A 26,917-nucleotide genomic window follows, 5' to 3' on the forward strand; every position below is an offset into this window, starting at 1 on the left:
AATGTAATAATAGTGAAATTTGACCGTTTCCTAGGTGAATAATACGTATACCAGGAAAACGAGCCAATGAACCAAAGAAGAAGGTAAAATCAGTCGTGTTTAGGCAGCATAATGATACGTGTCGGGAAGAAAAGAACAGAACAAAATAGAAAGCATGTGGGAGACTAGGTGATTAAGCATCATTGTTTTAATTAAAAACAACAACAACCACTAATCATTTTGAATGTCTCTTAATCACTAAGATATAAAAACAAGTGGTTAATCAAAAAAGATATAAAAACAAGTGCATATACAAGAGCTGACCCTATTCGGACATGTGGAATATATCAATGATAATGGACTGTCACATGCTATGTCTCTTATCTTGTTTCTCTACTGGTCCTGCAAGTAAAATCAGCCATTGTTTTGTAGCGATTTCAAATAATTCTATTGTTTTATGGGCCCTTGGAAATATAGAGCTTATTTGAATGGGCTGATTTAAATGGTGGCCCAAAACTAAGAAAGGCATATACGTTCCACACGTACGCAGGCGCGCAAAGAGAAGGAACAACGAGACACACGCTCAGTCACGACTTGTGGCGCGTGTGTGGATACTCGAATGATGACGCGGAGGGTTAACACAGAAGCAGATGCAAACGGTTCCACAGTTTCTAGGTAACTGCGCAGCAAGCTGAAGGAAAGAAGAACCCCATTTTAAAGTAGTTAAATGGAAGCAAATGGTGTGTATATATATATATATATTTGAAATAAAAGTAACACATTAGAAATGTATATAGTGGCCACTGGGACAAAGGAAAGTGTATTTACATGTAATTGCGCGGCAAGCGGGAGGCAGGAAAGTCAACCACGACAGGATTGCTTTCCAAGTAAGCTAAAAGCTTAAAACATAGTAGTACAAGAGAAGACTTTCAGAATCTATCAAACACGATGTGAAAAGTATTTTTAAGGACGAACACTGAAACTAAAAGAAGAGAAACAAGGATGATCAAGGAGGTTGAGATTCTGGTTAGTTCTGTTGCGGGAGCTATTGCCTCTGAGGTGCTGAAATTTGCGATTGAAGAGGCGAAGCTGGTGTTTGCTTTCGACGATGTGTCTAAGGAGCTCGCATCGACCATGGAGGATTTGCTTCCGATAGTGAGAGAGATCGAATCGATGCAAGACGGTGGGGAGCTAAAGACTCTGACGGATACGATCGACAAGGCTCGTGTGTTGGTTGAGGAGTGCAAAGGCGTCAAGAAGTGGGAGATACACTTGAAAGAGTATTATACAAGAAGAGTTGATAAAATCAACAGGAAGTTGGTCAACTTCTGTCAGGTTCATCTACAGCTAATTGGGCGTAGGAACGATGGGAAGAACTTTACACATATGCTTGTAGCCCGAAGCTTTGTTCAGTTCCCAAGATTGATGATAAGTTATTGAATTTAATAATGAAATTATTTTGATAAACTACCAGACTTGAATATACAGGCCAAAAGAAATTGAATAAACTTGTAGATTTGTGATAACATTATTACTTATTTAATCAGTTTAGACTAAATTTTTGTTTAGAACCATGGTTGTCATCTGTGTGTGAAGTTTTAGATCCATCATCTTCTTTTTCAGATATTGAAACGTTGCAGTGGACTCCCACTCGTAATCGACGTAGTTGGCGTTCCAACCTCTCAATTATTGGAAAGGTCAGGTGGAAAGCTGGTCTGAAGGGGAAACAATTCTTGACAGTAGCAGAGTGCTACAACTGATCTGCAGCCTAGCTTCACTGCCCTGAAACCTCATCGTCTTAAAGAGTGTTTCATGGACATGGGTTCGTTTCTCGAGGACCAAAAGATACGTGCTTCCGTTATAATTGACATATGGGTGGAACTATATGGTAAAGGTACTACTAGTAGTAGTTTCGTGTACATGAAATACCTCGATGACCTTGCTTCCCACTACCTGCTTAAACTTACTCCTCTCGGGTATGTTGTAATTATGTCTCATCGAGATCGTCTATTTGCCATATACCATTTAATTTAATGAACTTGTTTATTTGCTTAATCAGGAGAAATGAGCAGGAAGATGGTTTCTACAATGAGCTCGTGGTCACTCAACATGATGTCCTGAGGGAGCTTGCTATTCATGAAAGCGAATCAGAAGCGCAGTAATGGAAAGAAAAAGACTCAGTTTGGTGATACAAGGAGATGACTATCCTGACGTGCGTTTGATTCAAAGGGAGTCTGCCCGCTTCCTCTCTATCTATACAGGTCATTTTTCTTACCGATATTAAATCTATATAAGTAATTGTTAAGTTAGATAGACTTCTACCATAAAACCATTACCTCATCTATCTTATAAATTACTTAAATGCCTTAAGATGACTTTGTCTCTCTCTAGTAATGACTTTCCTTCTATAACTTAACTATTCTCGCTTCTCTTTTTTTGTTTGTTTCGTTACAGATGATTTGTTCTCTTCGAATTGGGAGGAAATGGATTCATTCGAGTTCCCCAATGTTGAGGCTTTACTTCTTAATATCTATTCATCAAACTATAAATTACCGAGATTCATTTCCACAATGAAGAAACTCAAGGTTGTGGTTATAATAAATCACGGTCCTAATTCTGCAACATTGACCAACTTGTCATGTCTCAGCTCTTTACCGAAACTGAAACGGATCAGGCTGGAGAAAGTTTCAATCACTTTTCTGGACATTTTCAAATTGCAAAGTCTCAAGAAGCTGTCTTTGTTCATGTCTTGTTTCGGTCAGTTTTCTCATGACAAAAACGAAATAGACGTCTCTAAAGCTCTATCAAGTTTACAAGAGGTGAATCTAGACTACTGCTATGATCTCGAGAAGTTACCTAACTGGATCTCTGAAGCTGTTTCGTTGGAGAAACTTAGCATCACAAACTGTCATAAGCTCTCTATGCTTCCTGAAGCTATAGGCAACTTGAGCAAGTTGGAATTGCTGAGGTTGTGTTCTTGTATTAGTCTCTCTGAGGCTGAGCTACCCGAAACTATTGTGAGACTCAGCAACCTGCAGTTTCTGGATATTTCTCATTACTTAGGATTGAAAAAGTTGCCTCTAGAGATTGGGAGGCTGGAGAAGCTGAAGAAGATCTCCATGAACAAGTGTTGGAAATGTGAAGTGCCGGAATCTAGAGAATCTGGAGGTGAAATGCGATGAAGAAACTGCGGTGGTCTTGTGGAAAGGTTTAGGGCAAAAAATGATAAACTTGAATGTTCAAGTGGAGGAAACAGAGCACAACCTGAACTTCCTTCGATTGTTGTAAGTTGTGAGTGAAAGAACATTGTCACTAGCTTTTGTGTGTGTCTTGTAATGTTGTTTATTCGTCTCATCATCCAAATGTATCTGTTTTTACTAATAAAAAACTGTCTACAATTACATATTTGATTTTGTGTTTCCAACCAATTTTGGTTTCAATGATTTCAATAGCTACAATTGCAGAAGAGGAAACAGTGGACGACCTCAACTGGCTTCACCTGTTGTAAAGTATGTTTTGAGTCTTGTGTGATATCTTGCAAGTTTGTAAGAAGATTGGAAAATATATTTATATATAGATGATGATATTTTACATTGCATATATGTATGTAAGAAAAAAAAGAGAGACAGACAAACAAACAGACAATTGAGAGCCCAGTACAAAAATAACGGAAACCAGAGGATCTTCGAAGAAAAGACATAAGGAGAAGTGTGTTTTTGGTGGTCATAAGACAAAAAAGAACAATCTTTTTTTCTATCACATAGCATAAACTATCTCTCCGCTACTATCGATTTCAGACTCGGAATCAAAGTCATCCATGTCATCATCAAGATCAAGATTGTCCGTCATGAAATCGTCTAGGCAGCGGTTTCTCACAGCGGGAATCGTGGCTTCAGAGATGATCTGCATGATCGTGTCGAGGCTCTGCATCGGTTGCTCCGGCTCTTGAAACTGGCTTCCCGTGTTGCTCTCCTCTATCAAATCAGCTGGAAGGTTCTTCAAGAACCAAGCATGGTTTTTAATCTCCGGTATGCTAATCCTCTGTTACAACAAACAAACAAAACATTGTCAGTTTTCTTTCTGATGGTTTTATAAAGAGATAATAAGAGTATAAAGGAAAATGATGACTTAACAGTAGCGGGATCGGCAACGAAGATTCTTGAAATGAGATGACAGCATTCAGGTGAGATCCGTACGTCTTCTGGGATCGCGTATTTAACGCTTAGGATTCTCTGTATAGTCTTGCGATAGTCTCTAGGCTCGTCTGGATCTTCGAAGGGATAAGCTCCAACTAACATGACGTATAAGGTTACACCACACGACCATACATCTGCTATCTGGTAAATTGTAACCATCTCTATTAATATTCACCCATGTGGAGTAAAAAAAGGAAGAAGCTCTTTACCTTGCCATCATATTCCTGACGAAGTAGCACCTCTGGTGCAATGTAAGCAGGAGTGCCAACAGTTGATTTTGGTTGTGAGTGAAGCACAGAAGACTGTCAAAAAAAAGCAAATGCATAAGCAAAAAAAGACACACACATAGTATTACCTTAAAACAGAGAAATGGAAGAAGAAGAAGACAACATTTCATTCATACCTTTGAGTATCCAAAATCGCATATTTTTAAGCGAGGTGCAGGACTTCCGTCCAACAATGTGTTCTCCAGCTTCAGGTCCCGATGGCAAATTTGCTTCATAAAACATGAATAAAACAGAGTAAATCATAAATTAAAAACATGTGAGCTTAAGAGTTACCAAGAACATTATATCACTGCATACCATGGCATGGCAATAGCTGACTCCAGATATAAGCTGCTGAAAGAAGAATCGAGCCTGAAATGTAAGACAAAAGTAAAAAAAAATAAAAATTTAGACAAGAACAAAACAGAGACGCATTAGAAACAAGATTAAGAAGAGGGATGATGCAAACAACCTCATCCTCGCTAAACCGTCCAGCATTGCAAATCCGCTCATAAAGCTCACCACCAGAAGCATACTCCATAATAATAGCCAGATGAGTCGGTGTTAAAATGACCTAAAACCTCAGTTACAAGAAACCATGTGTTAAAAAGGTTTTATAAATTATTCAAAGTAATTAATTAAAAGGAGGTATTAAAATGTTACCTCTCTAAACCTGACAATATTAGGATGCCTGAGTGACCTGTGGTTTATGATTTCCCTCTGAACATTCTCATCAATCTGAAACTCATCATCAATATCACCCATGTACTTTGAAGTCAGACACAACTCAACACATACTACCTACCGATAACTAACAAGGGGGCAGCAACTATAGTTCAAAGCTGATCACTTCAATCATTAATAACGTTTGAAATTTAGGAAAGTCATTCGAATTCACACCATAAAGCTCAGCACTTTAAAGCATAATCATCTATCAACAAACTATAATAACCATAAAAGGCGAATAATTTATCACTAACGAATCAAAGAACTAAGAAAAAACATCAACTTTCCAAATATAGAAATTAAAAAATTTGAGCTTTTTAAAAAGAAAAACCTTGTCTCCTCGCTCGATGTACTTCACAGCAACGAGCTCCTTGGTGACTTTATCTCTCATGAGACGAGCTACTCCGAAGTTACCAGAGCCAATATCCTTAACGAAGTCGTAACGATCACTGTCGTGCATAATAGGCATATCCATCGGTCCTGCTGCTCGATCCATCTCTCTCTCTGTCTTCCTCCAATCTCACATCAGAGTCCTAGAAACCTCTATTCAAATTCGAATCTTCCCACGACAAGAATCTGGAATCTAGCAAGAGGAAGACTCGTGAAATGAAGGAAACAAATATCTCCAAGAGGAAGGAAAAGCGTAGAAGCTGAAGAAATGTTTTTTTTTTAAATAAAATATTAGAAATAAAGGCAATTATTGGTCGTCCCAAAAGATAAGGATAGTTTCGAAACGACGACGCTCTGTTGGTTGATACGACAATAGCCGCCGCGTTTTGATCATTGATGTTGCTTCTCAAGAAACTATAACCCCCCAACTAGTGGTTTTGATAAAGGAAAAAGAAAAAAAAAAAAGGCGCGACTTCACTCGTCCTTGTCGGCTAAAAAAAAACAACAAATCTTTTTTTCTCTTTAAATTCTCTGTATTTATCCATTTAGATTTCTTTTTTCTGTTAAACGAAAATTGTATCAAACAGACAAAGGAGTTATGTAATTATTTCCAATAAAAAAAAACAGATCATTTAAAATAGTATAAAAAGGTAGATATTTTCCGATTTGGTGACAAAGATAATATTTTTTAAATAGTTTCGGGGAAAATAAGAAAAACTTAGTTCAGAAGGAAACAGAAGCTTTGCAGTGGCCATGTGCTGAAAGAATATTCTCTCTACCATTACGGCGTTAGCTCACGGAACGGAGCTCCAGAGACGGTGTGAGGCAAAGAGGAGCAGATCATTCGCGTAGCAGAGTGTGTGATGACAGATACGTTGCAACTTCGTTGATTTCTTCATTTATTGAACTCGAGAAGAAGAAAAAGAATTGATGGGCCTCTGCTTGTTATAGATAATATAGTTGGGCCCTTGAATGTTTTAAAAGGACCAGCCTAAGTTTGCCATGGATGATTTGATTGGATGTATTGGTCACAGCTTCGGCTTCTTGATTTTGTCGGTCCATTATACAGGCGATCTTAAATTAGAATTTACCAAGGACGGTCGTATTAAATTGGTTATTGTATTGACCTAGTTAGAAATCTACATCTGCGACACGAGCCATACTAGTGACTAGTGCTAGAGAGAGAGGACAGAGGTACTGTATATATAAATATTTTGAGTACTTGAGTTTCTAATAAAAAGGGGTGTATGGGTTTATGGGTAAGTGCGCAATTAATGGGTCAGTGCTTAATTTAATGACCGATGCTCATCAATTTCATCACCTTCTCTTTATTGCTATACCAAGCATCCTACTGGTGTGATTTGTATACTATTATATGCACATGCACATTCAAGTATCCATGTTTCTAATGAACCATCAGGTTTAAAATATCTACAGCTCACCCACATACATACATCTACTGATTCGTATAATCAAAGCTTAAGTGGATGAAACCTAGTGTATGCTTTTTTAGATTGGTTTGACCATGTAATTAGACGGTGTTGTACGTGTAATCCATCCACTGTTTATTCAGTAATATATAGAGGAAACGGTTATGGAAGAGAGACTAGATTAAATTGATGGGTGGTCAAAGAGTGTTAATAAATGACCCAGCACTATCTTAATTGCCAAGCATTCACACTTAACTACTTCTTTAGCTTCATCTACTTGACGATTATTATATATATATATATATATATATGTGTGTTGTTTCTTTATTAGTATAATAACTGTATTTAACACACTCTTTCAGTAAAAATAATGTATAATTTTTGTAGTCACTATCATAATGTTTGATAATTTTCTTCGTTTCAATCGTTTATGCCCTCGATATTAATATGCATATATATACATTTTTTTACTGAGAAAAATGCATATATAACATGTTTATAATATCGTGAAAAAACTCCCAAGACATCAGTTGTGATTCGTGAAAAGGAAAAAAAAGAAGTAAGCTATTAAATCATCTAACCAATGCAAAAAAAAAGAGTTTCAGTATTTCAGGAATATAACATATATTAAAAAAACAAAGGATTGGCTTGTTCCATGATATTTCAAAATAGTTGGCTTTGATATTGTGATAAACATATAGGAGCTTCTTTTCAAAAAAAAAAGATAAACATATAGGAGAGGACCCGGCCATTTGCATCTCATTTACAAATATAATTGCATTCAAAAACACTAACATCTCTCATTTTTCACTTAATTAAAACAAAAATATATCAAAAACTAAAAATAGGAAATACAAGAAAAATGTAAAATAATATGTTTCCGTAATGAAAAACCAGAGGGGTAGGCGGAGTGGAGATCTTTTGTTCATTTTCAATCGAGCCTTTGGGTTATACTCTTCACCAAAACTCAAATCAACCAAATACCGCTGACTTTAACATGTTGAGTGTCTTTTCCCTGTTGGACGTGCGACAAAATTAGAAAGAACTCGGTAGTGTCCGTAATGCCTTGAGCAAAGTCAGAGTTTCCAACTGCAAGAAAAGTCGATGAAATAAGTATAAATAAAGCAATGGATCCAGCGTACAAAAATTCAAGAAACGATAATAATAATAATTAACACAAAGAAGTTGATCGATGTGATTGAAGCTAATATATGGATGAATAAAGTGTATGTAATGAGAACACTTAAAAGATCTCCAGACAGAAAGGCGTAAGCAAATCTTAGACTCTTAAGGTACACAAAATTATCCCTATTAGGTAGAAGAAAGCTAATATATGTCGTAAACTACTACCAATATCATCACACTAGTGTAGACCAAGAATCAGCGAAATGATGTGACCCACCATGAATTTAACAACTGGTTAGTTAATGCATTATTGTTCATAGAATCCAACAAAGAGGAAGTTTTATAATAATATGGGCTATATCCTATATGGCTAGACGAACAAGAAGGGCTGACAAGGCTTTATCACTAAATCTAGTAGTATATAAAGCAAAGCTTCCTCTGTACCAGTGTAACTGTACTATACCATAAAGAATCATCAAAATTGCAGAAAAAATCGAAACCCTAATATTATTAGTGGGGAAATTAAAATTCGTTTTTATTGTTCCTACGTACCTGATGAGAATTTGAGCAAGCGAGAAGGTCAAAGGCCGTAACATTTTTTCTTTTCTTTTTAATTTTATTTCTCTTTTTTTTTTAATTACCGAGATTAACCAATGATACTCCTTCTACCCTCCTCGCTCTCTGAATTCGGCTGCGTCTGAGTCTCCTGCGTTTGAAGTGGTAGCGGTTGGGAAGATTGTGTAGGTATGAACAACTGAGCTTCATGATGTTGTTGCTTTTGATGATGATGTAACTGCTGATCCGTATGATAACTATCATTCGTGGGAGGACTATCAACAAAGTTACCACCAAGAGCCAAAGACGATGACATTCCGGTTACCGTTGTACCCCTGGAGCTTAATTGATTAAATCCGGTAACTGTAACTGAACCGGTCGGTACAAAGTCAAAACTATTATCAAACCTCAAAACCTCAACTTGAGGTTGGTTTTGATGATTATGTGGACTAGTGTTACTTCCTCCTCCTGCTCCAAACGCTCTAAACAATTCATTCTGCTGCTGCTCTCTAGCAACCGCTAATTGTTGAGCCTCAAAAATCTGTTGCTGCTGCTGATGGTACAGTTGTCCAGTTGGAATAGCCATCATTGGGAACAAGTTATGATGCTGATGAGTCAGCACAGACGCTGAAGAAGAGGAGGACGGCTGAGGCTGCGGTTGAGGCGATAGAGACATGAAATGCTGTTGAGGATGATGCTGCGTTTGGAGAATAGGAAGCATAGCTTGAGGACCAACATAAGCAGCGAGTTCTTTCTTAGCGTTTTCAAGATCTTGTTGAAGCTGTTTATGCCGATGTTGAAGGATAGAGATTAAACCGACACAACCGTAAACAGGGTCGCGGAGTCGAGCTTCGGCTTCATAGAAAAGAGAGTTAACGGCATCTTCTCTTTGGTTGGCGGCAATCTCGTTGAGAAGCTTAGCGACGTTACTTGCACCGAAGACTTTGTGAACGTACGAGAACTTTTGTGGGTTGTCTGGGGGGAAATATGGGGCGAATACACATTCTTGCGTGCATTTTCTCCTCAGGAACTTACAAGCTGCGCATGGAGAGCTTGAAGACGCCATTTTAGTCTCTCTCTGGAAAAGCCTGGAAGAAGAAAATATTCAGTTATCTGATTAAATAAACAGTTTCTCTTTTTTGAATATAAGAAAATAGGGATCGTGAAAGTAAATGCATCGAGGAAGCTTCATGTCACAGTCATTAACATTGAGAAAGAAAAAATGATATCGTGAGTCGTGCATACAAAAATATTCCGTACAATAAATGGAATGGTGAAAAAACAATAAAATCTGAATATTTCAACAAAAAAAAACTAAGGTATATTATACTAGTGTCTCTCTGATAATATGAGAAAACTAGAAATGAGTTACAAACCAGAATGGAGATGATGGCGACCATATAACTTTCAAATGTTTATTTCGATTATAGATCTGTTTATAAGAAAAAGTGTAAGGGTTGTATAAGAGAGAAGATCAACAGATTTCAAACTAAAACAAAATATAAATCAGCATAAGTGATATTAAAGAAAAGAAAAATCTATCAGTATCAATCTATGTCAATCAAAATATTAACTAAATCAAATCATTGATAACAAAAAAAAATCAGTCTTACCTCAATTAAATATACGAATCTATCTCCTTTTCAAAACCTTTTCACTCTGATATCCTTTTTAGCTAACTTCGTATCTCAGTCTCTTCATATCATGATACCATAATCAGAGATAGGTTGAGTGAGCAAGAAGATAGTGATCGGGTTCTAGGGTTTCTGAGAGAACCTGATTATTGATCGGTCTCAGAATTATTCTGCCCTACTAAAGGCCCAAGATTTATAAACCGTGGAGAAGAGAATAACGATCAAGAAAGAAAAGGAATAGGAAATTGGAAAAAAAGAAAGAAAAGAGGCCTTTCTAATGATGGAGACGATCATTTATATACACGCCATAAACTATAATCGTTGAGATTAGAGAGGAAGGTTTACAGCCGTCCGATCTCATAATTATTATCTGGGGTTTTAATACTATTAAGCAACCGCGTACGTAATTACAGTGCTGTCCATGTATTATTTCATTTGTTTTTGTCTAAATTACCCTCGAACTGCTGTCTTGGTCTCTAGATAAGTCCTTTTCCTCTCTAATCTCAAACTGATACGAAATCTTAAACAGTTACTGAAAAAGTCAGCCCCACGAATACAACCATTTTCTTTTATTTTCTCATTATCTTTACATACACAATGCACTCCAACATCCAATAATTGAATTGTTTAACTATCAAATATATGAGCAATAATTATAGAAAATTTTAAGTGCACTTAAAACTTTCTTTAGTAAATAGTCAAAGGTCACATGCCAACTGGAGATGGAATTAAAGTGCTTCGTTATGTTCAACACAAGTCTAGTTTTGCACATGGTTGGCTGTTTCATCACTGATCAGTTCATTTTTTTTGTTTGTCCAACTTAATTCATTGAAAGCACTTTTCCTAAGAAAAAGACTCTGAGTAAATGTATCTAACCTTTCATTGCTGAGAGATTTGAAGTTTATATTGACAACAAATATGCATTGTAATATTACTATACAATAGAGAAAAATAAAAACTTAATCTTGAAGTCGATCATACTAATAGTCTCGTTCCAAGTACATGCAGTTAATTAGTATAAAATTGATTGACCCATGGCAGGGGTATTACCGTGGTTACGATACAAGCCCACTACGAGTACCGCACGTGCGCCATAACCAAAATAATCAACTAATGTTAGTAGGTCAAATTTTACTGCCGTGAACTTTCTCAGCTGTGCTAAAATGTTTCTTTTTTCTTAGAATTGCTGTGCTAAAATGATAATAGCTAAGCATTTTGTTTTCATCTCATAATTCATTTTATTACTGTGGATGATTTTAAACTGGATACGTTCAAACAAACATATCGTTCTCACAAACTATTTCCTTGAAAACAGGTAATATTCTTCAAAATTTCTAAGATTTAACACATCCAAAGTAAAATACAATCGATTGATTTGTATTCTCTTTGTTTTTGTTTAATTTGCTAAGATTTGTTTTCAAACAAATAAGTTTTGTTGTTATTATTATATTATAGTGACTGATACGAATCTACCACTTGAAAGAAAATTGTAATTGCTGAAGATTATAACAAAAAAAGATTATAATTTATAACAAAGATAAAACCCAAATTTTCAAGGGTGCACAAATACCCACATACAAATAATAATACAGTATTGGCTTTGATTTGTTTTCTTCCGTTTTTTTTGTTGAGTTTTGTGAAACCTATGCGAAAAACTAACGTACAAACGTAGAAAAGTTGCATAAGAAAAATATATATGAAGAACAAGAGATTGGCGTTAGAATTTTGTGTACAACGGCACTTTTCTATGTGCCTACGTATTTGAACTTGAGTTTCAAAATTTACACATGCAATCGCATATTTCTTTTAAATATCACTTTATGCATCTTTTTTTTGACTAAAAATATCACTTTATGTATTCTAAGATTACATATATAATATATATATTTTTTTAATTGTAACTAGGAAAACTGATCATAAGAACATTCACCATAAAAAACACTCCACCCTAAAAACCCCTAAAAACCTTCACCATAAAGAAGAAATTGAAACAAAAGAAATCTAGTGGTTGAGATCCGATCTTTCAAGACGTAGACCGTTTTTGGCAACAAGACGTAGACTACTCTATGTACTACGAAGCTTGTTTCGCTCGTGCAAATCCGATGGCTTATTATACGAACAAAATAGAGGGCCACTGGATGACGTTAGCTTTAGCCCACAGAAAAGAACATACTTATTTTAGTTAATTTATTGCTCATGGTCTCATCTTTTGGTTTTGCTGATCAGTGATTAGGTAGGTCATTCAAACTTCTTTTGTTGATCATTTTATTCACCGTATACTACTCCCTAGAGATACTACTAAAAACTACCTTGATTTTAATTACATATATATCTAAAATTAGGAAAAGTTAATTATGCAACGTAGCATGGTAATTAACGCAACAATATGCTTTTATGCTAAGCTACTCGTTTGTCAATCCATAGTATCAAATTTTTATTTTGTCGATTTTTTTAGTCAGAAGACCCCTAAACTAGAGTATGTGGTTTAGCCATTTTAAACGTATACAAGTATGATATTGTTACAAACTTACAAAATGATGAACTCTAGGCTGCAACTGGTAAATTAAAATGGAATTAATGAAATAAAACGAATTGGAACGATATGAATGGAATACTGCAGAAAATAGAATGAAATTCATTCTATTTATTCATGAAGAAATTTGTTTTGGAATGATTTCCTTTGTATTTTATCTAACTATTTTTAGAATTGGTGGAATGACTATTCCATTCCATTCATAACAAATGGTAAAACAATCTGTGGAATTAATGGAATCAACCATTCCACATCATTTCATTCCAAAATATTGCAATCCAGCTCCAACCCCAGAAAAAAATCTTAGTAAATTGGTTTTAGTTCGTAGCTATATTTTAATTATAGGGATAAACATGTATGTTACAAAAAGGGATAAACATGTATATTTTTTTTCTACTGGTGGATAATTGATTAATTATGTTGTAATTTCACAGATTATTTACTTGTCTTTGGTTAATCTCTGATCTTATGACTTGTCAAGTTACTAATTTGGAAAATTGAGATGGTCTCGTCTATATATACAGAGTTAATGCTCGTCCGGTTTGTTATGTTATTGTCAGCATGTTGACTTTCTCATTTGATCAGATTAGACATTGTCACGTGCATCGGAACGTCTCTCAATTGCCAAACATTATTGTAACCAGACCAGATCATATTATTTGTATATTCTTATTATCTCCCCTCTCGTTGCCACTTGCCTTTCGTCATCATTCAAAAGGCAACAAACTGTTAAGGTACGAATGGTGATACTGGACTAGGCGATGCACATAACGGTTATATTAGACAGAAAACTATACGAGACATAGTTAATCGGAATAGAATGAAAAAAAAACGGAATAGAATGAATGTAATAGACTAATAGAGGTTATAATACAAGTGTTAAGAAAGTGCAATGACGAAAACAAACAAAACATTTGCATATACGTTAATCAACAAACTCAACTCATTCTCTATACTCCGGGTGTGCTGGTATATTTTATGGAATAAGACATCATTGAAACATGCATTGCATAAACGTCTACGCGATTATTTTTTTCTAAAACTTGTGAGCTCTTTCATAGATCACAACTGAACTATGTCATTTCGGATAGTTGAACATGCAATCCAATTGCAGTTCATAAAAAGAAAAAAAAAATAGAACATGTCCTTTAATCACATATACATAATCTCACATTTTATATATTACATGCTTTTCCGAAATGACAATGAAATGAAAAAACATGCGGTTCAACCACCCTACACCACCATTTTGTTGGTTAGTGCTCATAGACTTCTATTTTACAAAAACAGATAATCGATTTTTATACTAATATAGGCTTTTTATAAAGCCCCAATACTATTTTCCTACAAGCATATTTAATTTGGTAAAAGGATAGCGTAGTTTGATATGAAACACAACTATCATGAGCAAAACGAGCATAAAAATAGAGTCAAAAATAAAATAATATTGGTTGGTAAGAAAATAACTTAAATTAAATAATCTGAAGACGTTTGTATTTTGGCAATTGAGCTAAATAGGTTTAGCGTGTGCGCAACTGCATACTGATACGAGTTGAAAAATCAGTATAAGACAACGAAAGGAATGTTGTTATTAAGAGAAATACAAAAAAAAAAGAAAATACAAAGCACGACCAAAAATTATTTGTAATATTTAATTAATCATATAAATGTGACTTGTGTTTTGAGTTTGGTAGCTACTAGCTACATAACAAACATCACAATAATAAAATGCTGCATGCGAATCAAAATGACGTACAGTGAAACGAGGATAAAAAGTTAAAACAAGATACGAACTAAAGCTATGCTGATACAGTGTGCCCATTAATAGCCCAATAGTAAATTAGCTATTAGCAGAGAAAGCCCACAAAGCTTAAACCCCTCCTCCATCGCCTGAAACCCTAACTGTCACTCCAACTCTAACAACAACACAGAAGATGGCGATATGGTGGCGTGGACTGAGATCCGCGGCGGATGCAGCCAATCTACCGGCGTCTTCAATCGGTCGATCGATTCGGCGTTTACATCAGTACGAGACGATTCAGGCGATACCACGCGAGGCTACGGGGCGAAGAGTATCGGCTCGAGATCGGACGATTGGCCGGATCCCCGCCGTGGTTTTCACTCAATCGCTTCTTGAGACTGACGCTTCGAAGCGGGACGGCGTTTCGAGGAAGCAGCTATTGACTGCTGATAGGAAGCAGATCAAGTCTATCGTTGACTCAGTGGGTCTCCCGTTCTTCTGTTCGACCACGTTCAAGCTTCAGGTCAGAGCGGGCCAAGGTTCTTCGTCGCTGGTTGAGTCGGGTCGTGTACTTCCCCTCAAGGTATTGCGGAATTTGAATGGTGATCATTTCATGAATTTAGAAGAAAAATGCAAAAACGTGGCTGTGACTTTGGTGATAAATTTCGATTTAAGGGTTTGTTTTATTTGTATGGTAGATTCATAGAGATGAAGAAAGTGGGAAGATACTTAATTTAGTCTTCGTGTGGGCTAATGATGGAGAGCAGCTGAAGGTTGATGTTCCTCTCGTTTTCAAAGGATTAGATGATTGTCCAGGTCTCAAGAAAGGTAACTAAAATCTTGTTGGTAGGAGAGTATTGTGTATAAGTCTTGGTGCTTATTCTTTTGATTGTGATATCATTGTGAACATTTGCTTCAACTGTGATTTGTATCCTCTTGTTAATAAGAGAGTACTGTGCAGTAGTCTTGGTGCTTCTTCTTTTGATTGTGATTGCATTGTGAAGATTTGCTTCAACTGTGATTTGTATGGTGTTGCTCATTGGACTGATGACAACTTTGCAGACTAGTGTTGTTGTCTTTCTTTTGCTCTTATTCTTTCTCTTGTACCGTTTGCTAAACCGTGTAAAGAGTGGTATTTTACTGTTGTCCGATAGTGATGTGTGTTCCAATGTTCAAAACGGAATTAAGAAATGAGATATTCAGTATGTTTTTAGTGTTCTTATTTATTCAAGTTAGACCGCATTGGTAATAGTAGAGACTACTCTCAGGAGGGTTCTTGAATGTTTACCGTTTACATCTCTGATATATATGAGCTCATTGTTAGTGTTTGACTTGGTCGATATTTCAATAGTTGTGTCTGTTGATTTGATCAGGTGGCAATCTACGGTCAATGCGAAGCACTCTGAAGCTTCTAGGCCCAGCGGAGCACATTCCATCGAAAATCGAAGTAGACGTGAGCAAACTCGACATAGAGGACAAAGTCTTGATGCAAGAAGTTGAATTCCATCCATCGTTGAAGCTGTTGAGCAAGAACGAGACCTTGCCTGTGTGTAAGATTGTTGCTACAAGTCCGGTCAAAGAACCAGAAGCTGTTCAAGCATAGAATAATAAGTCCCTTGAGAAGGAGGTCATGATGTCTATCTGTTGAACTTGACAAGGAAAGAAGCACCCTTCAAGTCCTCTCTAGTTGCTTTTCTTTTGTTGTTCTTGAACGAAGCAAATTCAATTCGAATTGCTGATCAGATATCTGTTTTGTTTTTTGCGTCTTTTGTGGAATGGTACTTTAACTAGTAGTGCAAGAGTCCGAACAATGTGAATTTGGTCGTTAGCCATGAAAATAAGAGCCCAACAACGACTTGGTCCATTCCATACCAGTGAGAACTGGGGGCTAAGAAAGACACGTGACCAGAAGATTCAGCCACGTAGTCTTTGGTTTATATTGACCGTTGACTTGTTTATTATACGAAGTCGAGATGTAAATCTGGTAAAATATAAATAAAATAAAATATCAAATACTCCCATGCAACATGTCGTAAAAAAGAGTAAAATTAAAAACAATATTTATAAAACTATACCGCAATTTGGTTTAACACTGATCAAATAGAAGGCCGTTGTAAACCGTGCTAGAAAAAAACACAAACCGTCCTCCTCTTCTCTCGAATAACAATTTTCCCAAAATAATTGCTCCTCGTAATTATTTCACTCTTCATCTTCTTCGTTATAGTTTTTTATTTTCTGGTGTTGTTTTTCATTTTGGTTGTGTGTCTGTTTGTTTGTTTTCTGTTAAATCCGTTGGGGGTTTGTTTCCCATTGATGCTCATCGCCACCATCTCCGTCTCTCTGGTTGATTCTAATCGTGAGAGCAACGATTCATCTACTTTTTGAATATTTGTTATGAGCAACATACAATGATCTCCCGCTATGCGTTGGCTTCCGCAAATCTCCTTCTCGTCTCCCTCCTCTTCCCCCAAACCCGTGCCTTCTTCTTACTCTGAATCCTCGGATCCGGATCGCAATCTGGATCGGGATCGTTTCCACCGTCGCCTGTTTCGTTTCAACCGCGGGAGGCTCACGCGTCAGAGGAAGCTCCGCCACTTGACCGACGACGATGTTTTGGCACAACGCCGCCCTTCTGCTTCAACGTCCGTCGTCGACGTCGGGTTAAATCGGTCTCCAAGCGCTTACACGGCGGGTCCTCGCTCCCCTTCCGCCGTTCCCTTACCGTTACCTCTGCCGTTGCCAGAGGGAGACTCGAGGAATCGGAATGCGGCGAACGGTAGAGGTTTGGAGGAGAGAGATCGAGATACCGGTAGAGTTATCGCTGATCGCACCTCCTCTGGTCCTCCTCTCACCAGGTATATAGCTTTTGATTGATTTTTTTTTCAATTAGGGCTTGTAAATTTGAATTTAATCTGTCAATATCACTTTTTGTTAAAATGAATTTCGTTTCATGTGAATCAGCGTTAATGGCGTTACACATTCTCCATATCAAGACGCTAGCTGTAACAATAGTCCGAATACTAGAAGAAACGGTTATTGGGTGAGCATACCAACCATGAGTGCTCCAACGAGTCCCTACATGAGTCCTGTCCCTAGCCCTCAAAGGAAGAGTACTGGCCACGATTTGCCCTTTTTCAATCTGCCTCCTAGGAGCAATCAAGCATGGTCAGCTCCTGATATGCCCTTTGACACCTCCGGACTTCCTCCCCCTGCATTTTACGACTTCACTGCTTTTAGCACAGACAACTCTCCCATCAATAGCCCACGACCTCGAAGTCCACGCAGACAACAGATCAGAAGTCCACAGCAGAGCAGGCCAACCTCACCGTTGCACTCGATGCTGTCCCCTGAGCATTCGGCTGCACCACGGGATAGTGGTGTTTCCTCGCCGTTGCATCCGAGGATGTCTACTGATGTTGCTAACGGACGCAGCTCCAATGTTCATCCTCTGCCTCTCCCTCCTGGAGCTGCCTCCTGTCCCTCTTCGTCAGCTGCTTCTCCTGTTTTGTACCCGCAGGCTCCTCCCAAACAGGATTCGTTCCCCATGAATTCTCAGTGGAAGAAAGGGAAGCTAATAGGTCGTGGTACATTTGGAAGTGTTTACGTCGCCAGTAACAGGTAATCTGTTTGTATTCTCACTCTTTCCTATAGGTGTTGGTTGGGTGCCAACAATGCTCCTTTTTTCAATTGCAGTGAAACTGGAGCATTATGTGCGATGAAGGAAGTTGAGTTGTTTCCTGATGACCCGAAATCTGCAGAGTGTATAAAGCAATTAGAGCAGGTAAACTCTCCAGGAGAGACTATAGGATGATCGTCTGTGTTTGGTTTGTTCTCAAACCGCCATCTCATATACGTAACTTTTCTTTTTTCTGTTTCAGGAGATCAAACTTCTCAGTAACCTTCAACATCCAAACATTGTGCAGTATTATGGTAGTGAGACAGTGAGTATATCCTCTGTTTCCATGCATATAATCAATCTACCTATCTAATTCAGTGTGGCTGAAGATTCATTGGCAGGACTAAATTTTCTTTTATTTTTTAATCTACAGGTAGACGATCGCTTCTTTATTTACCTGGAATATGTTCATCCGGGTTCAATTAACAAATATATCCGAGATCATGGCGGCGGTACCATGACAGAATCTGTTGTTCGCAATTTTACTCGCCACATCTTGTCCGGGCTGGCTTATTTGCACAGCAAGAAGACAGTACATAGGTAAAATCTCAGTATTAGAGTAATCAATCTTGGTGAATATATGTTGAAGCTTTTACTCAATACTGATTTCCTTTAATGTTCACCAGGGATATCAAAGGTGCTAACCTCCTTGTCGATGCCTCTGGTGTTGTCAAGCTTGCTGACTTCGGCATGGCTAAACACGTGAGTTCTATATTCTGTCTACTGTTTTGCTGTTGCTAAACAAGTGGTCAAGGCTCTTCATTTGGTTTCAGTTTGATAATAATGAAGTTTCTATTTTCTTCTTCAGCTTACCGGGCAAAGAGCTGATCTTTCATTGAAGGGAAGCCCGTATTGGATGGCACCAGAGGTATTTTTTTTTCTGTAATGATTCTTAGAAAATTCACTACACTGTATAGACCTTTTATATATACCTCTACTAATATATTATTTTGCTTACACAGCTTATGCAAGCAGTGATGCAAAAAGATAGCAACCCGGATCTTGCATTTGCTATTGATATATGGAGTTTAGGATGTACAATCATCGAGATGTTCACTGGAAAGCCTCCATGGAGTGAGTTTGAAGGGGTAAGCATACAAATGTGCCTTATAAACTCACACTAAAGATTGATTTCTCCGGTTATCTAAAACTGTTTGTGTCAACTTTGCCTTATCATAGGCTGCAGCTATGTTCAAGGTCATGAGAGATAGCCCACCGGTACCTGAATCAATGTCACCGGAGGGCAAAGAATTTCTCAGATTATGTTTCCAGAGAAACCCGGCAGAGCGACCAACTGCATCTATGTTGCTAGAACACCGGTTCCTAAAGAACTCTGTGCAATCAACCTCACCACGTAACAGCGATGTCTCAAATTGCTCTCATTTACTTAACGGGATGAACATAAAGGTAAGCAAAACCTCAATCCGAGCTTTGCATCTCTGTGATGGACCTATGTATTAAATTATGTAATCTTTTTCTACTTGCATTTACAGGAACAAAACACTAGGAGGGAGAAACCAAATTTCAAACTAGATCAAATTCCACGCGCTAGAAACGTGACATCCTCAGAGAGGTAATCATTCTCACCACATTCTCATTTGTGTTAGTTTTTTTCTCGTGTCAAAAACCGAAGCATATGTGAAACCTGTGTTTCTGTGTTTTTTTTCTGTGTTGTTTGTTTTTGCGTGTGTTGGCTTTCTCCAGCTTCTTCACACGTACTTCTTTTTCTCCAGTGAAAGTTGGCAGCAGCAACAGTACCGGTCTCCTGATCTAACAGGGACAGTTCCCCGTCTGTCCCCTCGATCCACTCTCGAGGCTATTCCAAGCCCGTCACCATCCCAACGACCTAAGCCAAGCACTGACCGGAGAAGAATATGCATCTCTTCAGATCAAGTTTGATTTGCACCGAGGCAACAATATCATATGAAGACTTTTTTTTTCCCTTTTTCCTATATCATATGAAGATAGTACAATGCATTCTCATGCACATATGTGTGTATCTATGTACGTAGGTACATTAGAGTTTGGGGGTAGAGGGTAGAAGGGTTTGTGTATGTAACATTTAATTCCACTGTGGAATTGAGAGAAGAGGCTTTGATTCTTTCTTTTCCATCTTTTTCTTTTCTGGGGGTTTTCAGAGAAGAGTTGTGTATAAACGTCGTCTTGTGTACATTTGGTTTTGGGATCTGTATCATTTTTTAGATTTAGATCCATTCATTTAAAAGTTCAATCTATCTCTCTGATTTTGAAGTCTCACTCTTGATAGTAACTGGCTTAGGTTAGTAATATGTTTGGACAAGACATCCCAGCTCATCCTTCACATGGACACAAGAATCCGGAAAAATGAATCCTCTTCAAACTCATTAACATATCAAAACCAATCGATCCAAAGACCATCACCAGCTTTTAACAAAGTCGGTTCATAGGAGTTTCTCTGTAATCCTAAATGGTATAAGAAAGTTTCATGATTATTGGGTTGGTCAAGAAGGATAACCCTTCAAATTTTTTATTATCTTTTAGATGTATTCTCAGTTCAGCACCATCAACACAGAGCTGTAAGTATCCATCATATATCTTTGTTCTCTCCTCATCTTCTTATATAGTCTTAGATCTCTCTTCTCTTTTCACATAACTACTATGTGAGATCATATGATGCTATTTAACTTGGAGTGTTGTGATAACGTTGGCTCGAGCTTACTAGGTTTTGATCTTTAGGGTTGATTAGACCGGATCTAGTATCATGAATCTTTGACTGCTATATATGTTTCTTATATATCAGACACTGCACGGAAGAAATAATAAGAAAGTTTTGTTCAAGTTCTTTGCATTTTTTTGGGACATTTACACCCAAAAAAAGAAAAGAAAAACTAAGAATATCAGACACTGCACGGAAGACATTTTCTTGTATAGTGTATGGCGCTTTGGAGCTTTAATTTCTGCACTCGATATGTTCCTTGGATGATTTGTATTTTTATTATTATCAAAAACCTTTATTACACTGCCAAAACTGCGCCAACAGCAAGGTTACTCTGCTTAAAGACATTTTGTAACTTCTGCTTACAGTTTTCTTTTTCTTTTCCATAGAAGAGGTGACTCTTATAGTCTTATTCAAACTGACTGATTAAATTCTTTGACAGCCGTTCATTTGGAACTTAATTTCTTCAGTAAGCCAAATATGATTCTTCATTATCCGGTGGGATTCTTTTATATCGAAGTACTAAAACATCATGTCACATAATATGTGTTCTGAAACCGAATACCATTTACAAGAATCTTAACAGGGCGGTAATGTTTTGAGTAAGTCGGTTTTGATTTATTTATTGATTTCTTTTTTTTTTACTGACACCGTTTCTTTAACTTACAGAAATGTAGAATATCGTGGTTTGCAGTCGCAAGAGGCCCCTGTATCTGGATTCTGACAAGGAAACAAATGAAGTTGTTCTTTACTGGGACTCTGGGAGAATACATATGGATATTAACCACTCAGAGGTTTACGTGGCGCAGCAGACGCTAGTTTTGTTAAAGAAATATTTCGGAGGCTTTAAATTCTATTTATTGGGCCTGGTCGAGGCTATGTGTAACAACAACCCTACAAATTCTTAGACGTCTTCCCCAATCATCGTGTAAGCCAGCCGTAGGTAAAATCCATATCTATTGTTTATTTGGAATACATTCTTGTACGGTCTGAGAAATCATATGAGTACGTTCTTGTCCGGTCTGTGAAATGATATATGTATTTGGGGGCTGTGATAACGTTCTCTCGAACTTGATCTTTAGGTTTACTAGGTCTAGGTTTTGATCTTTAGGTTAATGAATCTTTTGAAATGCTCTGTCTTTAACCGTTTGCTTCTTTCTTTTGTTGGTCTCGGTTACAGGAACATATATGTATAATATGATGAAGTCTGGAAAAGGTCGTTTCTTCCTAACATCAATTGTAAGAAATTACTTTCCCTCGGTCACATATGCACCAAGTAGGCGTCTGCTGTGTACAACCCCCTATGATGATGATTATGATATAGATTCAACTTATGGTAGGCCTTTCCCTAGACTCATGGAGAGAGATCTCTTTGATAGACCATTGCCTTCTGAGAGAATCTTGTCGCTGATTGAGATTTTGGAACATCTAACTATAAAAGAAAAACACGAGTTTAGGTTTATATTTAGTGAATTGTTAGGGCTTCCAACCCCTCCCAAAACTCCAAGAAGAGCAGATCAGAGGTTTCTTGTGAAGTTGATGGAGTGTAAAAAGCCTTATTATAATCGTGTGCTTAAAGAAGCTGCATGGGCCCAAACTACCGAAGAAAAGACATCATTGTACCAGTTTTACATGGGCGATAGTTATGAGATTGCTGAAAATGTCCCTTCCATTGTTAAACAATATATCACAAAGGAAAGCTGAAGACCTTGCAGCCAAGCTCAATGCTGCTGGTGGAGTCGCTGCTGTCGAGAAGGAGAAGGAGAAGGAGAAGGAGAAGGAGAAGTGAAGTGACTGAGAAATTGTCCTAATGATGTGGATGCTTGTCTTTTATTGTGTGTGTTTGGCATTTTAAGACTATTATCATCTTCTAATTATGTTTTCGCTTTTCAATTTGGTGTTGAGACTTACCTTTATATGATCTGGTGTTGTGGCTACATGTAAAACACTTTTCACTTGTGTCTATCTATATATATTATGAGTTGTGATAGTGCCTACGTATATAAAAGAGGTCCCGATGACAAGTTAACATCTGATTGAATTATGTCATTTGTTTTGTGCAACTGAATAATTTTGTTTCATCTCGAGGCTATTCCAAGCCTTTCTCCATCCCAACGAACTAACCCAAGCACTGACCGTAGAAGGATATGCATCTCTTCAAATCAAGTTTGATTTGCTTCGAGGCAACGATATCATATGAAGATTTTCTTTTCTTTTCTTTTGTTATGAAGATACTACTATGTATTCTCATGCACATATGTGTGTATTTATGTACGTAGGTACATTAGGGTTTGGGGGTAGGGGGTAGAGGGTAGAAGGGTTGTGTAGATAAACGTTTAATTCCACTGTTGAATTGAGAGGAGAGCCTTTGACTCTTTCTTTTCCATCTTCTTCTTTTCGGGGGTATTCAGAGGAAGAGTTGTGTATAAACGAAGTCTTCTGTACATTTGGTTCTGGGATCTGTATCATTTTTAGATTTAGATCCACTCATTTAAAAGTTAAATTTCTCTCTTTGATTTTTAAGTCTCGCTCTTGACAGTAACGGCTGGGTTTAGTAATATGTTTGGACTAGACATCCCAGCTAATCCTTCACAGGTACAAGAATCCAGAAATATGAATCCCCTTCAAACTCATGAACACATCAAAACCAATCTCGATCCAAAGACCACCACCAGCTTTTAACGTATCAACACAGAGCAGTAGAGCGTGATTTTTTGTTTCCGCTTGCAAAAATTGATGCATTTACAGGTTGCAAGCTAGCTTGCATGGACGATGTCAGATATTGTTTATGGGAAGCTGCAAAATGGGTTGCAAGAGTTCGTGATGATAATACATTCAGTGACCCGGAACGCCCAAGAGTTCGTGATAATACATTCAGTGACCCGGAACGCCCTGTCTTACTCAACTTGACTACTGATATTGTTGAAGAAAACAGGTTCTTGCAGACAAAGGAATCTGCGCTAGAGATTGAGATGAACGAATCTTGAAAACAAACCATCAGTCACAGAGAATAGCTAGACATAACCTACCAGAATCATACATGAGAATGTTCAATATTCTCAGATAAGTACAGTAAAGTGTAAGGGGAATAAATTTATCCAATGCTCATGTCTCCTTCTAAGTTTTTGAAGAGACATCTTCTTCAATAACTGTTGGGAGTGTACCCTGTTTAGCAAAGCCTGGACTAAGAACTTTGCCACGAAGTTCCATAATCTGTAAACATCTTCAAAGTTTGTCAAGAACCCAAGTGAAGCTGTAACGACCTCAACCCTAATGAACCCCTTGTTGTTTCTTCCATCTGGTTTCCAAGAACTTGAATCTTTGCTACGATTATCGACAATCTTTATGTGTCTGAGGTAACCAATGCCTAGAGACATACCTCCTTTTCTCTCAGCTAGTTTCTGCACTATCCCAGGATGAACCATTCCACTCTTCAAATCCCTAACATTAAACACAACGGGGTCTGATCTAGGCAACCTTAACTGGAGCAGAGAAATCACAAGCCAGTTAATGAGGTACCTGAGTCTCGAGGTTGTCTTGTTGAGACCTAACATGTTCACATGATCTCTGTGGCGGCAAACGGATCACCGATGCTTCTCTATGATCTACGGTTTCTCTTTTTATCGCGCACTCTCTTTGATTCCAGAGGTTGAACCATTCCCATTTCCTTCAGAAATCATCTTACTGCCGCTTCTTCCTCTTCAATATCATTAACTCGCAACCCATTACGACTAGTGACAAAAAAGCAGCATCAAACGAGAGAACATGCCTCCCACCGTAACTACCATTATAAGCCTTTAAAGCTGGTTTAGGGGAGATCCTTCGTTTGTGATAGATGACTCATCTTCACTGAAACAGGACTCGATATCAACTCACCCACTGGGACACTCTCAGCTTCCTCAAACACAGTGCTCATTCCATCTTTATCTGAACCAACTTCATGATCCATAGCTGAAGAACAAGCACCAGAGAATGGAGGCAGTTATCATCGATATCATTATGTTCAACCCCCGCTCAAATATCATCCATGGAGTCACTTAGATAGAGAAGATACTCAGGCGTTATCTTTACAATCCCAGAACACGTCTTTCCCGATTGACTCTGCAACCAGCTAATCACAGACTTCTTTATCAACAAAGACAAGCCGAAAGAGTCCATGTCCTTTGGACCTAAAGCACCATGCCACTTGTTTTACTTAGACACTGTGACCCTTGACTGAACCAGAAACACAAACAAACCATTAGCTGTATCCTTCTCCCTCTTACTCAGAATCTCCTTAAGATCCATCGAACAAAGCCTTAAGCGTTGCCCATTTCACACAGATTCTTAATCTCCTAAGGTGTCCCTCAGAAGCCAGAATATACAAGCTCTTTCAACAAAATCTGAACACTACACTCCAACAAAGCATTGGTTCCAAACAAAAAAAAGAAGAAAAGTAGGAGGATGAATCGTTTCTAAGATTACAAAGCCAACTCTGATTCCACTTAACCCAGAACCCACGTCCTCCACTTAATCGATCCCATCAATCTAATTCCTGAAAACTGCAGAAATAGAACTTGTTACACACTTGTTCCAATTAGGCAAATATCAGAAGTCCTAAAACGTTAATTTTATACAAATGAAAAGTCCAACATCGGTAATCAAAACACCAAAACCTGAAAAGGGAAATCATAATATAAAAAGAGTCTCATAGCAAATCTCAGAAAAAAAAACTCTTCTTCAGCGCCTCTTCAACTTTATACTTCAATCCCTTCTGAACAGTACTTCATAATTCTATTTTTTGAGCAAAATTGAATCTTTTGCCTCTTCGCAACGGCTTCGGTCTACGATTACCACTCGTCCGCCTCTAAGACCAAATCGCAAGTACTGCACCGAACACTTCTGGATCTCTACACAAAGTCCCTTTAACTGAATTGACATCCACTCTATTGACCGAGTAAATCCAATATTGATGGGATGTTCAAGTACCTTCAATTATACATACAAATTTACATATCAAATTCAGAAAGGTTTACATCATCAACTTAGTTATAAAGATAAAGAAACACATACAAATCTGAGCTATTTGAACACCGGATTGGTTATCGATAAAAACGAGTCCACCGAAAATACAATAATCTGGCACAATGAATTTACCAAGGTCGATGCGAGCCTTCTGAATAATTGAAGAGACCAAAAACAATCAACAAAAAACATAACAAAATAATGAATTAAATGAACAAGCAAAGATAATTCATTATTGCTATTTTTTTGTTTAATTCATTTAATTCATTATTTTGTTATGTTTTTGTTGATTGTTTTGGTCTTGTCCTTCAATTATTCAGAAAGGCTCGCATCGACCTTGGTAAATTCATTGTGCAGATTATTGTATTTCGGTGGACTCGTTTTTATCGATAACCAATCCGGTGTTCAAATAGCTAACTAAGTTGAATAATGTAAACCTTTCTGAATTTGATATGTAAATTTGTATGTATAATTGAAGGTACTTGAACATCCATCAATATTGGATTTACTCGATCAATAGAGTGGATGTCAATTCAGTTAAGGGACTTTGTGTAGAAATCCAGAAGTGTTCGGTGCAGTACTTGCGATTTGGTCTTTGAGGCGGACGAGTGGTAATCGTAGACCGAAGCCGTTGCGAAGAGGCAAAAGATTCAATTTTGCTCAAAAATGGAAATATGAAGTACTGTTCAGAAGGGATTGAAGTATAAAGTTGAAGAGGCGCTGAAGAAAAGTTTTTTCTGAGATTTGCTATGAGACTCTTTTATATTATGAATGTTATGATTTCCCTTTTCAGATTTTGGTGTTTTAATTACCGATGTTGGACTTTTCATTTGTATAAAATTAACGTTTTAGGACTTCTGATATTTGTCTAATTGGAACAAGTGTGGAACAAATTCTATTTCTGTAGTTTTCAGGAATTGGATTGATGGGATCGATTAAATGGAGGACGTGGGTTCTGGGTTAAGTG

The 26,917-nt window shown here is 37.5% G+C and overlaps 6 protein-coding genes across 10 annotated transcripts in view; 3 read left to right on the forward strand and 3 right to left on the reverse strand.

The window, feature by feature from the left end:
• The first annotated feature begins 566 nt into the window (after positions 1-566).
• LOC108811580 (probable disease resistance protein At5g66910) lies at positions 567-3,382 on the forward strand. The gene is given in 8 exon segments (XM_056987398.1): positions 567-1,413; positions 1,582-1,655; positions 1,657-1,736; positions 1,739-1,955; positions 2,039-2,132; positions 2,135-2,240; positions 2,434-3,127; positions 3,129-3,382. Coding segments are annotated over 8 exon segments (1,836 nt in total). The 5' UTR covers positions 567-981; the 3' UTR covers positions 3,268-3,382.
• A 139-nt stretch (positions 3,383-3,521) lies between these two features.
• On the reverse strand, positions 3,522-5,863 carry LOC108811583 (serine/threonine-protein kinase SRK2I). The gene is made up of 8 exons (XM_018583645.2): positions 5,499-5,863; positions 5,105-5,179; positions 4,914-5,015; positions 4,760-4,813; positions 4,579-4,671; positions 4,385-4,477; positions 4,113-4,316; positions 3,522-4,020 (listed from the first exon to the last, which is right to left on the reverse strand). Exons 1-8 carry the CDS (start codon positions 5,661-5,663, stop codon positions 3,736-3,738), a joined length of 1,071 nt encoding a protein of 356 aa, XP_018439147.1. The 5' UTR covers positions 5,664-5,863; the 3' UTR covers positions 3,522-3,735.
• Positions 5,864-7,718: 1,855 nt separating this feature from the next.
• On the reverse strand, positions 7,719-10,569 carry LOC108811584 (LOB domain-containing protein 36). Of its 2 annotated transcripts, XM_018583647.2 has the most exons (4): positions 10,281-10,569; positions 10,044-10,099; positions 8,665-9,755; positions 7,719-8,076 (listed from the first exon to the last, which is right to left on the reverse strand). In XM_018583647.2, exon 3 carries the CDS (start codon positions 9,731-9,733, stop codon positions 8,759-8,761), a length of 975 nt encoding a protein of 324 aa, XP_018439149.1. In that variant the 5' UTR covers positions 9,734-9,755; positions 10,044-10,099; positions 10,281-10,569; the 3' UTR covers positions 7,719-8,076; positions 8,665-8,758. The 2 variants fall into 2 exon arrangements, with proteins under 2 accessions (XP_018439149.1, XP_018439148.1); XM_018583646.2 differs by lacking the exon at positions 10,044-10,099 and having other exon boundaries at positions 10,281-10,568.
• Positions 10,570-14,704: 4,135 nt separating this feature from the next.
• Positions 14,705-16,439, forward strand: LOC108806192 (uncharacterized). The gene is made up of 3 exons (XM_018578240.2): positions 14,705-15,158; positions 15,274-15,403; positions 15,949-16,439. The coding sequence occupies exons 1-3, from the start codon at positions 14,769-14,771 to the stop codon at positions 16,176-16,178; spliced, it is 750 nt and encodes a 249-aa protein (XP_018433742.2). The 5' UTR covers positions 14,705-14,768; the 3' UTR covers positions 16,179-16,439.
• A 244-nt stretch (positions 16,440-16,683) lies between these two features.
• On the forward strand, positions 16,684-20,481 carry LOC108813182 (mitogen-activated protein kinase kinase kinase 5). 2 transcript variants are annotated; one of them, XM_018585658.2, is made up of 11 exons: positions 16,684-17,430; positions 17,537-18,193; positions 18,269-18,356; positions 18,454-18,516; positions 18,625-18,791; positions 18,878-18,953; positions 19,060-19,119; positions 19,214-19,339; positions 19,431-19,658; positions 19,745-19,824; positions 19,956-20,481. In XM_018585658.2, the coding sequence occupies exons 1-11, from the start codon at positions 16,997-16,999 to the stop codon at positions 20,023-20,025; spliced, it is 2,049 nt and encodes a 682-aa protein (XP_018441160.2). In that variant the 5' UTR covers positions 16,684-16,996; the 3' UTR covers positions 20,026-20,481. The 2 variants fall into 2 exon arrangements, with proteins under 2 accessions (XP_018441160.2, XP_018441159.2); XM_018585657.2 differs by having other exon boundaries at positions 16,685-17,430; positions 19,985-20,481.
• Positions 20,482-23,902: 3,421 nt separating this feature from the next.
• Positions 23,903-26,917, reverse strand: part of LOC130496632 (putative protease Do-like 3, mitochondrial) — a 6,046-nt gene continuing 3,031 nt past the window's right edge. The window contains exons 4-6 of one of the 3 annotated variants that reach the window (XR_008935788.1): positions 25,999-26,101; positions 24,466-25,914; positions 23,903-24,387 (exon numbers count right to left, since the gene is read on the reverse strand). The gene's annotated coding sequence lies outside the window, so the exon portion shown is untranslated. Of the gene's footprint in view, positions 24,388-24,465; positions 26,102-26,917 lie in introns of all 3 variants that reach the window. The other 2 variants (XR_008935786.1, XR_008935787.1) reach the window with 2 other exon arrangements.

Source organism: Raphanus sativus, chromosome 6 (genome assembly GCF_000801105.2).
Source record: "Raphanus sativus cultivar WK10039 chromosome 6, ASM80110v3, whole genome shotgun sequence".
Classification (NCBI taxonomy): Eukaryota; Viridiplantae; Streptophyta; class Magnoliopsida; order Brassicales; family Brassicaceae; genus Raphanus; species Raphanus sativus.

Coding starts and splice junctions, on each gene's coding strand:
- LOC108811583 (XM_018583645.2), bottom strand. CDS start 5,663: ATGGATCGAGCAGCAGGACCGATGGATATGCCTATTATGCACGACAGT. Junction 5,016..5,104: donor ATATTGTCAGGTTTAGAGAG/GTAACATTTTAA, acceptor CTGAGGTTTTAG/GTCATTTTAACACCGACTCA. Junction 4,672..4,759: donor TCAGCTATTGCCATGCCATG/GTATGCAGTGAT, acceptor TGTTTTATGAAG/CAAATTTGCCATCGGGACCT.
- LOC108811584 (XM_018583647.2), bottom strand. CDS start 9,733: ATGGCGTCTTCAAGCTCTCCATGCGCAGCTTGTAAGTTCCTGAGGAGA.
- LOC108806192 (XM_018578240.2), top strand. CDS start 14,769: ATGGCGATATGGTGGCGTGGACTGAGATCCGCGGCGGATGCAGCCAAT. Junction 15,159..15,273: donor GTCGTGTACTTCCCCTCAAG/GTATTGCGGAAT, acceptor TTTGTATGGTAG/ATTCATAGAGATGAAGAAAG. Junction 15,404..15,948: donor TTGTCCAGGTCTCAAGAAAG/GTAACTAAAATC, acceptor TGATTTGATCAG/GTGGCAATCTACGGTCAATG.
- LOC108813182 (XM_018585657.2), top strand. CDS start 16,997: ATGCGTTGGCTTCCGCAAATCTCCTTCTCGTCTCCCTCCTCTTCCCCC. Junction 18,194..18,268: donor GTTTACGTCGCCAGTAACAG/GTAATCTGTTTG, acceptor TTTCAATTGCAG/TGAAACTGGAGCATTATGTG. Junction 19,825..19,984: donor AACGTGACATCCTCAGAGAG/GTAATCATTCTC, acceptor CTTTTTCTCCAG/TGAAAGTTGGCAGCAGCAAC.